This window comes from Electrona antarctica (assembly GCF_951216825.1).
Source record: "Electrona antarctica genome assembly, chromosome: 17".
Taxonomy (NCBI): domain Eukaryota; kingdom Metazoa; phylum Chordata; class Actinopteri; order Myctophiformes; family Myctophidae; genus Electrona; species Electrona antarctica.
The window spans coordinates 19,830,932-19,843,272 of NC_136798.1; the positions used below are offsets into that span (position 1 = coordinate 19,830,932).

General features: G+C 45.4%; 1 protein-coding gene across 1 annotated transcript; it reads right to left on the reverse strand.

The window, feature by feature from the left end:
- Positions 1–1,713: 1,713 nt before the first annotated feature.
- Positions 1,714–11,076, reverse strand: LOC306941015 (intermembrane lipid transfer protein VPS13A-like; the record flags this gene model as incomplete). Its single annotated transcript, XM_079526318.1, has 1 exon — positions 1,714–11,076. One exon carries the CDS (start codon positions 11,074–11,076, stop codon positions 1,714–1,716), a length of 9,363 nt encoding a protein of 3,120 aa, XP_079382444.1.
- Positions 11,077–12,341: the final 1,265 nt, after the last annotated feature.

A 12,341-nucleotide genomic window follows, 5' to 3' on the forward strand; every position in this document is an offset into this window, starting at 1 on the left:
TTACTTTATAATTATTAAACTCCTGCAAGTGAAGCTATTTTGTAGATCGTAAACTAAAGCGCTGTAAGTGTTAAGGATGAAAAGACGTTGGCGGAAGAGAAATGAGGGGAAAGCAAGATTGTTGTTTATTGCTTGACAACTGTTAAAACAGCCATTTGTCCCTTACAGGTCAATTTGGTTTCATTTTACACTCTCAAAAGTTAAATTATTGTTAAACATCTGCATTACTTAAGTTAATTTACAAGACATCTACACAATTAGAGAATGTAGAAGAATTGTTATTTTGATCAACGTTTGCCTGTTCTCTCTCCTGTGGTACCAACATCAATACAGCATGGAGATGTTTGCCTGTTCTCTCTCCTGTGGTACCAACATCAATACAGCATGTAGATGTTTGCCTGTTCTCTCTCCTGTGGTACCAACATCAATACAGCATGGAGATGTGGACATTCTTTAGTTTTGGGTCTGCTTAATGCATTTTTTACAGCGTGGCATGGCGGTTCAGCCTAGTAGGCCTGAGCGATATGACTTCAAATCAATAGCCTAATTATTTCAAACTTCTGCCTCTATTACAATTAATTAATGATTATAGCCCTTATAGTTCTCTATAGTTCTGTAAAAAGTATAATAGGCTAATAATATTAAGTGGTTAATGAATTTCACCAAATATTAGATTAAATATATGTCTTCGTGTTCATTCGTTGATATTTATGGTAATAAATTAAAACTATATTTCAGTCAGATAACTCACGAATAGATTGAACAAATATTTATTATAGAATGAGAAATACAAGTGTGCATGTAAGATACATGCACACTCGGCGCAATTATACAACAATAATTAACCATTAACTCACACTCAGTCACTGCGTGGTGTTACTGCTAATAAACATGATGATGTAATGATTTACATTCAGACATTTTTTTCTGAAAAAATCACATAATGTCAGTGTCTGAATGTAAATCATTGCAGTTTGTTTAGTAGCAGAGTTCAATTTAAGTTGTCTGAAGTCTTAAATATCATATGATTGATATATGATTACCTGTGCCACGAGACACAGCTCTGATATCAACAACAACCCCCAGAGCAGAGCATATGATAATAATACAATCCATAAAACCCGTTATAATCACTGATACCCATAACAGAACTAGATACCACATATCATAGTACAATCCATGAATCACATTATAATCACAGAATCACGTGAACGCTGACATCTGAACAAGCAGCACCGACAACAATCAGAAAAGTATTGGCACAAAAATAAGTTTCAAAGAAAATCAGCAGCAAATTTGAACTGAACACACAATACCTTATGCATTTGCGGTTGAAATCTGCTGCTGAGCCAATCAAATTAAGTTGAGATACTGAACCAGAAAAGGAAACGGGAATGCCACCTTCTGGAAACGGGAAACACAGAACCTATTACGCTCATAAGCATGCAAACACATGCAAACGCATTAACTATTGCACTCTCACTAGACACGCACCCACATTACTCCCTCTATCGTGCACACAGTCTAACAATCAGAACAGTGTTTGAGAAGCAGGTAATGCAGGTAAACAAAACTATCAAAGAACAAAGGCACTGGTGTGTGTGTGTGTGTGTGTGTGTGTGTGTGTGTGTGTGTGTGTGTGTGTGTGTGTGTGTGTGTGTGTGTGTGTGTGTGTGTGTGTGTGTGTGTGTTTGTGTGCGTGCGTGCGCTCGCTCAGGGATCAGGGGTCAGGTCCCCCGAGGGGTCAGGTCCTTGCTTCCTTGCTTCCTCCAACTTAGCAAGAAACCACTTTGCTATCTCTGGAGTTTGGAAATGAATAATCTTGCCAAATCCATCCTCTTCGCGACGGATGACATCCTTATGATATTTGACTCTCTCTGCAGCCTCGATGCGAAGGCATTGGCCCTCGATTAAATGAGGGTCCTTGGTGAACTCATCGAACAGATACTGCCACATACAGGTCATTTGGCCATATGGACGCTTCGTCACAAATAAGAGGCCGCTCTTGGTAATGATGAGGAAGTTGTTGTCATTGATCTTGGCATGAGCAAAGTATGTACACTTTGCAAAACGTCTGTTCTCAATTACCTGAAGAATCTGCCTGCCGACAACCTCCGTACCCTTATATGGTTGTATGACCCCATTCTCGTGGATGAAGCGAGGAGGACGCAGGGACTCAAGGTCCTGTGAGGTCTCTACCATCCTCTTTATCCCTTGGAAGGTACTTCTGAAAACATCGACAACGCCTCCTGTAGGTTTGGCCACCAATCCTACTAGACCCTTCACACAACCCTTACAGAAGCCTGTCACGCCACCTTTCTGAGCACCTTCTATGGGTTTGGTGAGAACACCTGTGACTCCACCAACAACACTTGACATCAGTGCGTTTCCGGTTCTGGATATCTGCTCTGCCCGGCTGATACGCTGTAGATCATTGATGTTCTCTTGTCTCTCCTGCTGGTACTCATCATCCATCGTTATAGCAGCAAGACCCTTTGCCAGGGTACCCGTGACACTGGTGAGTGACCCGGTGACGCCCACTACAGTACTGGTCAGTACTGCTTTTGTTCCAATAGCAATGCCTCCCGCAAGTTCCCCCTGGGTGGCTCCATGATAGGTCTCAAGGATGAAAGTCTCCACTCCTTCAGCCACAACCCTGATCAACCCAAAGGGATTTCCCAGCACATCAAGACCAAACACCAACACATACATTTGATTAATGGCCTGCTTGAAATAATGATTCATAACTTCTGCATTGAACTGTTGAGTTGTGTACAACTGGGAGGTAAACTCCAGTTTGGCCAGTCTGAAGACAACGTCCTGTATGTCAGTGAGTGTGGCTCCTATACTCTTCAGAAGCAGTTTGAGGGACTCGATGGGGATGAGTTCTGTATTTCTCTTATCCTCTCCACCTGCACTAAGAGTGAAACTGAGGCGCACCTTTACGTCCGAGATGTGGAAGTACTCATAGAGGCTGACAGGAGAGGTGTCAGTAGCCGAGATGTGGTCGAGTTCTGCCAATGTATACTGTATGTCATTGTCAAACTGCTGCTGCTGCTGTTCTGAGGTTGTTATACTGGCGTTCTCAGGTGTGAACAGATCTACGATGGCATTGAGGAACCCCAAGTCCAGCTTCAAACACATCTCCTGGATCAACGCCTTGCAGAACTTGATGCGATGTCCTGCCGCTCTGGTAACAAGGTATATATCTGCCAGGGGTTTCGGCGTAGAATGCCCTGTGATGGACTTGGCCTGTTTGATGGGATAGAACACGTAGGGGAAGATGGCTCCTATCAGCTGATTCTGGATTTGTACACGGTTGATTCGGATGCGGTATGATGTCTGTTGTGGGGAGGCACTGTACTGCACCTTAACCCCAGGCAAGAATGTCCTTCTGAGCCGAGCCTTGAATGGTTTAAGCACTTCCATATTGTGACCATTGGGAGTCAGAGAAACCTTGTATTTCTTCCCCAAACCAACTATGGTGTTATTTATGGGCTCACACTCTGTATACTCTCTGAAGGTTTTTTCCAGCAACTCGGCCGTTTTACCAGTCAGTGACTTCCATCTTGACTTCGATCTCTCCATCTTGAACTCCCACACCACATCAGAACTTGTAATCCCGATGAAACAGACTTCCTGGCTGGTAGTGTTGTTTACCAGAGACACGCCTACATGTTGGAGGGATATAACTATTTCTGTCTCGGCCAGCTGAGCTATCTCGGTCTTGCATAGTAACTCGTAGTGTTTCTCTCCTGTAAAGAGCAACACCCGTTGGAGACCTTCATAGAAGGAGATCACAAAAAGTTCCCCCTCATTTTCCATATTCTTACGTAGATCTCCCTCACTCTTCAGAGTGTCATGGTACTGGCCACATATCCAGTGTAGCTCTCTAGACCCAGTGGGCTCTGTCCACGTGTAATACACAGCTTTACCTGGCTCTAACTCTTCCTTCTTCCTCTCCTCCAGTGAGCTCTGGTAGAACTGTAGAACCTGGTCCTTGGTATGGTTGATGATGAGGAAGGGAGCAGCACCATCATGGTAGTCAGAGAAACAAATCACAGTGGAGTGCTCCGATAGGTTCACATCGACCGTGATCCCACCCAGTGTCTTGTCCAGATGCAGCAATAAGCAGTTCTCTGGCCGTGTGAAGTCAATTTTTCGAGGAGGAGATTCACAACCTTCAACTTTGATCTTCAGGTACTTGCTGTCTCTCTCAGGCCAGAATGGAATGGCTGACTGTTCAGGCTGTACCTGTGTCCACTTATGCTGTCCCTGCTCACTGATGCAGATGGTGTGTTTGGTTCTGTTGACCAGAAGGTAGTATGGCATGATGGTCACGATGCATGTCAAACTGAAGCTACTGGTGTCGATCTTCACCCCAAGACGGTAATCCTTATATGTGCCTTTACATTGTATGTCTCCTTGGCTACCGACAGTATCCAGAGAGAATTCTTTTGAAGGCTCACTGTCTGAGATAATCACACGCACCTTTTTGTTTTGCAGGAACATTCGTGGCTTGAAGGAGAAGAGCAGTGGTGTGCCATAGTCCAGTGGGTGTTTGAAATTGATATCATCACCAGCCTTGTACTGCAGCAGCCGGCCTGTCTTGTTCTCCATCCAGTAAGGTGAATAGATGGACACTATGGTTTGTTTTGGGTCATATTTGACATGCATCGCTATGTTGAGTGATGCCCTCGTCCTCTTTGTGTGGCCACGCCGTTCACTCTTGTCATCCCCCTTGAACACAGTATAGGTGATCTCTTCCTGTTCACTGAGGAGACTGTACTCAGCAGACCAATCCTGAGCCAAGTAATTGAGGAGGCGGAGATTGAGAATGGACTGGTTGATAACGGCGGTTTGCAGTTGTGCAGAGTTGCCTGGTTTCAGAGTGGCCTCGGGGGCGATATTTCCCCTGTCATGTAGTTTGTAGGTGATCATGTATGGCAACAGATTACGCAGCAAGATGGATGGCCACAGGTGGAGGATGTAGGGCTCATCATAATTATCCTCGATGCTTCCTGCATGTTTGGATGTTGTCACTGTGTCCTTCAGCGGTACAATATTGACAATCAGCATGCCGGCTTTTTCTCCGCAGTGGTAACAGGTCTGCTGAAGACGAGTGTCAGGTTCCTGTCCAATGACGTCCTTGTAGTTGAAACCCTCTGAGCACTCAAACTCTATCTGACCGCTTTCGCCTGCCTCTATTACTGGCTGCAGACTCAGCTCAGACCTGTAGTATTCCAGAGGCACACAGAATTCCTCATTCGGGAGAGACATACCCAGACATTGATGTGTTGATCCTTCAAACACGTTGAATGGGATAGAAAAGTGATTGATGATCAGAACAGGAGAGCGGATTTTTATGTACTTGTTGCCCTTCACAGTGTAGATCTGACACACCAGGAAGCGAGTCAGCCCTGAAGCAATATGCTTCACACTGTACATCCCTTGGCCCACCTTGACCAGCTGCATGACACTGGATGACTGGAGAATGTGGCCCACTGGAGTGGACCTTATGTAGTAATTCTTTTCACTTAGGGGGATTATAGTGGAGAATTCATCAGAGTCTGTGGTGGTACTTGAATAGTCCATATTGAGGATCTCTCCATCCTGCAACTCCACTGTACGGTTGTCGCACTGTCCATCGGTGGGGCTGAACATCTCACTGTAGAGGACAGACACCGGCAGGCCTAGACAGTTCTTCACTACAAATGGATGCTTTTGGAAGTACTCGTTTGTCTGCTTGCCTTCCTCTGCAAATGTCATCTGCAATTTACTGAGAATGCCCAGTCCACATTTTGAGAGGGTGATGTTGAGATGGTCTTTGCTGCTTATGCTGATAACTGTCTGATATTCTGGGGTTTTTCCTGTACGTTCCTTCTTCATCTTCAGGTCTAGAGCCCAGGGTCTTTCATCCTGCAATGGTTCCTCTAGTGGTTCCAGAAATGGCTCCCACACTTCCATCATCTCATTGTAGTAGTGAACTTCTAGACTAAGCTGACCTTTGAAGTTAATTAACGTGTTCCAGTTCTTGACATCTGCATGGAAGGAGGACTTTGTCAGAAGCATGGGGACAGTGTCATGCCCGATCCCTCCCTCCACAGTCAGGCAGATAGAGTTGATGGCTACCTGTAGTACCTCTCCCTGTGGTATCTTGATGGGTACCTGTAGTGTCTCTCCCTTTGCTATCAGTGGGGCCTTATCCACTTCCACTTCCAGGAACCACAACTTTAACTCCTTCCAGCTCTGCCGCTCCCATAACTTGGGGGGTATGGAGCTGCCTAGCTCATGTGGAGCTTCTGCAGCAGCCTTTGGCAAAGACTGGACGATGGTGCTCACTGTGTTAATGACTATAGGAGATACTGTCATTGAGAGGGCACTGATGCTGAACTCCATAGCTTCAGGGAAGGTGGGCTTCTGGGTGCTTTTGAAGGAGACCTCACAGGGCTGTAGCACCATGGTTATATTTCTCCTATTGCCCCTCAGGAAGGGGCATGCCACAACCTTGAGGTCCTTGATGATGGCAGTCGTCAGTGATTCCTCTGCATCATTCTTCATCACCAGGTCACACTGCATGACTTGCATCACCAGGGTGGGAGCGTTGGCACGTGTTAGGTCTGCCACAAAGACAATCTCTGGGTTCTTCAACAGAATGTTGTACTTGAATCCACTCGTTGGAGCCGGAGCTGGAGCTGCAGCCGGAGCTGCAGCCGGAGCTGGAGCCGGAGCTGGAGCTGGAGCTGGATCATAAACGGCATAGGCTTCCTGGCTGCCCTTGAGGAAGATGTTTGCAACATTGAGAAGGAACTCCATGTTGGCACACAGGTAGAAGTCCATATCTATGTCCATAGTGGTGAAATCGCGGCCCTCACAAAAGGCCACCTCCCTCATGAGGTTCAGTTCAGCAATCCGCATCATTCTGGGATGACAACTGGGATTCTTGTCATCCAGCAGGCAGTTGTTAAGTTTAACTAAGATCTTCATGGACCGGTCCGAGTACTGGAGGAGAGAGGTGGTGATGGTTCCCAGGGTAAACTTTGCCAGTTTCTGCTCCTCTTCCTGCACCTCGTTCCCACTAGGGTTGTACAGGGTTAGAGTAATAGAGTCAAGCTTTACATCCAGTTTGAGTGTGTTTTTCACATTGGAGGGGCAGGGGGGAGAGGGGGGTGGCACAACTTCAGCTACCTCCTCAGCTACCTCACCCTCCTGCATGGACAACAGTGTACACAGTAACGCCGTCACGTCAGTCTGCCTCTGCATCAGAGTCATGGGTTTGATGTGAGCTGCAATCTCCATGTCAGGTATTTCATAGTACCAGGTGGATGACATGTTTCTCGAGATAGACACCTCCATGTTAACTGGTTTGAGCAGCTGAGTTTCTCCTTGAAACTGATCTGCCTCAAATGTGGTTCTGTAAAGCCTGAGGTCACTCAGCCCCACTTCCATCATATCCACTATGGGGGGGATCTCTGTGTGGGTTGTGCATGGCATCTTGACATAGTGGTTCTTAATGGATATCCGGCCCAGGTGGGCTACGATGACATTCCTCCCCCAATCAGAAGATTGGGGAAGGAAGAAGAAAGGCATATTTATGTGGATGTCGAGAGCCATCCGTGCACTGCGTTCCGCCAGCTCCACTACACCAGCCTCCACTACGGCAGCCTTCTCTACAGGCTGGACACCCGTGGCATCCTTCACTGCAGGTTGGTCATTTTGGAGGTTGTTTATGAAAGCCATTATGGAAGAGACAAACTTCTTGAGATACATGACTTGGATGCCTCCCACAGTCAGTGTGATGGAACTGTCAACTTTAGACATATCCAGATAGGAATCTCCCTCTGTGGCATCTGTATAGTTTACCATGTGGAATGCGATTGCCTCGTCTGCTGATGTATGGCCTGATGCTATGGACACCACTTTCTTGTAAACGGCATCTTTGTCACAGTCCAGGACCGAAATGTTCTTTATCTTGGCTCGAACCTCCATCTTCTTTTGCATCATCAGAACATCTGACACCAGACTTTCAATACTAATCTCAGAGATTCTGGCTTTCTCTCCTCTAAGGAAAATCTTCAGATTATTGAGATCTGCTCCAATGTTCAGATTTACCACATCTTCAAACTTAGATGTCTTTGAAGTCTGTCTCTCGGCAATCACAGGTTCCACCTTATTATTCCTCATGCTATTGTCCTCCTCCTGCCCTCTCTCCTTTGACTTAGAAGGAGGGATAAGGTTGTTGAAGAAGTTCACGACATTGAGTAGAGCCTCAGTGTAGAGGTGCATGTCTAGTGATGAGAGGTTCACTTTAATTAGCTGTTCTGTATTTATGTGTTGAGACTTGAACTCAGGACCATACCTATCAGCCGAAATGTACTCCATAATGAGAAATACATCATTCTTTGTGTTGTCTAGAGTGGTGATGAGATGAACCTCCTTTCCATCAGAATCAATGTACTCAGGGCACTTGAGGCAGATGTTGTGGATAGAAATGGATGATAACATGTCAAAGGTGCACAATTTGAGTTCAGTTTTCAGTCCTTCCATGTCCAGTTGAAGGATGGTGACCTCCTGACTCTCTGATAGATGACACACTTGTACGGACACCTTAGTTATCTCAAAGTTTATAATGAAATCTGTCATGTTCTTCTGGTGAGGTTTCTTGGTGGGTTCTGTATTTATGGGTGTGTGGGAAGCAGTGCTTTGTGGGGCAGGTCTGCTCTTAGGCAGGGGGATGCTGTCTATCAGCTCCAGAATGCCATGAATCTTCTTGTCAAAGATCCGAAGGGATAGCAAAGGTATATCTCCGGACATTTTAAACTTGGCCATGCGTGAGTCTGTGGCGACCATGGCCCTGCTGAACACCACCTTCAGATCCACCGGCTCTAGAATGTGCAGCGCCGACTTTTTCTGTTTACGAGCTTTCTTCCAGTCCTCATCTGGTTTGCTGAAGAGAAACTGCAGTCCGTTGAGCTGTATGTCAAAGATGTCGTACGCTCTGGACATGATGTCCCCAATTGTGCTGCTGCCCACTGACAGCTGGGGAAGGCCCTCCTTGCTCTGACTCGTCACCTTCAAGTCTCCCAAGTCCAGCACCATGATTTTCTGAGCAGAATGATAGAAGCCAGTCTGGGGAATGATGACATAGGACGCCAACAGTTTCACTTCCAGGTCTAGAGTGGTCTGTGTCTCAATTACATACATCAGACCCGAGGATGTACGGTCCCTGAACTGCTCCAGTTTCATCAGGGTAACATTGGTCAGCTGGTCTAACTGCTGGTTGTCAGGGGGCCTGAAGAACTCTAACATGCTGTTCACTGTTACAGCATCATATATGATTTCCAGGGGTTGTGACTCAATGTAAATCTTCTGGTCAACAGTTTCGTCCAGCGGGTTGGTCTCGAAGTTAATGCTTAGCAGCTGAGTTCCTTTTTCCATGGCAGCCTTCCTTGACGACACTAGGGTGGGGGTGACCCGTTTATCGGCCAAGCCTGTGACCTCAAACATATTGAGCTCAACTTCAAGTTTGATGGCTTTTGCTCCTGGTCTCTGTGTAAATTTGGCCCTGAGCTCTCCAACTGTAATCTTGATAATCTCATTCTGATCTGTGGTGTTGTCTTTAAAGGAAACAGAGAGCTTCTCCATGTGGAAATCAACCTTCATATCCACAAAGGCCTTTGGCATGTTGTCATTGACAGCAACCTCACTGTATCCAATGGCAGTGTACAACTTGGCTTTCTCAGCAGGGGTCAAAACTTCAGTGACATCTTTATCCTGGCTATCAGGCTCACCTGTGTTGGTAAACACCCATCCAAACCAACCTTTGGACTCTTTTTCCGTCTTCACTCCAGGACGGTTGACATTGCTCGCCTCCATCTCAGCCTGCTGCCGGGCCAACGTGATGTTAAATATATCCAGCATCCTCTCAGTCTCATCCAGATCATTGAGTAGTTCCTCAACAGGTTTATTGCCAGTGATCTTATCCTTGTAGAGCTCCCGGTAGCGTTTCACCGACTCCCGGTGTCGGTGGATGTGCTGCCACGACCACATGTGGACACGGGGCTTCACATCCACCTCCAGTATTCCCGTGATCACATACCGCCACCATATGGGGGCATTGGTGTGAACATGAACCTCTGGTCTGTACTTTCTATAGGGCAGGTTCAGTTTCATCATAGACACTGAGTCCATCAGCTCCAGAATGCTGATATACTGTGGTCTATTGAGCTCAATGGCCACCACGGCTGGGAGCTCGACATCCAGGTCCACTTTAGGACAGGATAAGTCCACATCCGACCTTGGATTCATCCGGAGCTTAGCATCCACTGTCATCAGACGAAATAAGTACAAGTTGTTGATCTCCATGTCGGCCTCTAGATGTTGCAAAATTTTAACTGGACTGTAATTAGAATAGATCTTGGAGTTAACATTCCAGTAGGCAAAAAGGTTCTTAATCTGCACAAGCTTAAAGAAAAGCTTGGCATTCTCATCCAGAATGCAGGGTTCCCAATTCTCATCAGCAGTGTGGAAGCTAAGGTCTTTCAGCGTCACACCAAATGACAAAGGACAGTGGGGATTCGTCATGTCATCCTCATAGCGGACATGGATGTTAGAAATTGTGACCTGTAGGTTCTTGATGATCTGAGTGATCAGCTTCTCCATAAAGGTGTCCTGCTTCTCTATCTCAGGGTTATTTTGTTCGGCGGCCTTCTGCCTGTTCTCCTCTATCCTATTCAGCTCACTCTGGCGAGCCTCTTGCAATTGTTTTTCTTCCTTCTCGGCATCATACTTTATACGGGCTGTCGGGACTATGAGCAGACTGACACCACTCAGTGTTACCTCCACTGACTGGGTGTAGAGTTGGGACCATGGGATCTTCAGCTCTAGATGTCCTATCTGTCCCGCTATAACTTTAAAAGGAATGTCAAGTTGACTCAATGCATTTTCCTTTATTTCAAGCTTTCGGAGAACAGCATTACCTCCCCATATGCCAAGCTGAACTTCTGAGCTGTCGAGCTGAACGTAATCCCCTAAAACTCTGTTCAGGAGTTGTACAACCAGCGATTCTAACACCATTTTCACATCACTGGCAGTAACAGTCTCTCTTTTCGTCCCTTTTCACCACTGTAAGAGCTTATATAAGTCTCTGGTCTGATGTCGTACACAGGACATACCTTTGCTTTTAACAAGGCCAATTTGCGCAGCTGTAAATTGTAAGTCATTCATGAGTGTCCTGACATTGTTTGCACATGGCTTGCTCGCCGGCACAATTGGAAAATAATCTGAAATGAGGGGCGTCTTCCTTTGCTTTTGTACATCACAAATGAAGAGTTTCATGTAATCCTCCTTCTACCCTCCTTAAAAGGAAAGGAAATGTGAGAAAAAATGCTGGCAGTGAGTGGATTATTTATGTATTTAATCTGGTAATGAATTAGTTTATAAACTGACACCTGTCATGTGTCATCTGTGATTTAAGCTGGTGTTTATCCACTTGAACCCAAGGCAAATCACCGAAAATTACAAATCTGAAAGTGACATACAGTATTGTGAGCTTGTATTGCTATTTTTCTTCAAACCAAGCCTGGTGGAGCCCTGCACTCTCGGGTGTATACTAATTAAACGCAATTAAGTCAAATTACCTGGAATTTTAGATCCTGCCCCATTTATATAAACTTGAATTGTCCCGATCCGATCACGTGATCGGAAATCGGGGCCGATCACGTCATTTTCAAATGATCGGAATTGGATCGGGAGCAAGAAAACGTGATCGGGACATCGCCAATATCAATATTATATCCATATCATGATATTAGACTGGAAATGGTCTGTGATTTCAGATTTTGTACTATTGTGATATGGCGTAAGTGTTCTATAAAAATATATATATCGTATCGGGAATAATCAGTATTGGCAGATACTCAAAATTAAATGATCGGAATCGGATCGGGAGCAAAAAAACGTGATCGGGACAAACTAACCATTTGGACAGAACGAGAGCAGTGGAAACATACGAACAAAGGATAAGCAGACAGTTACTTCGTCAGTTTCGTACAAAACAAAAAATTAAATTTAAAATGGTGTGATGTCTCCTTTAGGTTTAACCTCGCATTAAAGTAAAGATTTGGGTATTGCATTATGTTTGAGCTTGTAGGGTTTTGTCAGGTTGATTTAGGTGGCTATAGGGGAAAGTAGGATTTACCACCATGCCATGGGGCACAGAAAGTTCTTTCATTGGGTTTATTATTTTGTTGAATATTATCCCAGGTTGAATAATGGGAATGCATTATGAGATTATGTTGTGGGCGTCTATATGTAATGTAGTGTCTGTGTCATGGTGTTCA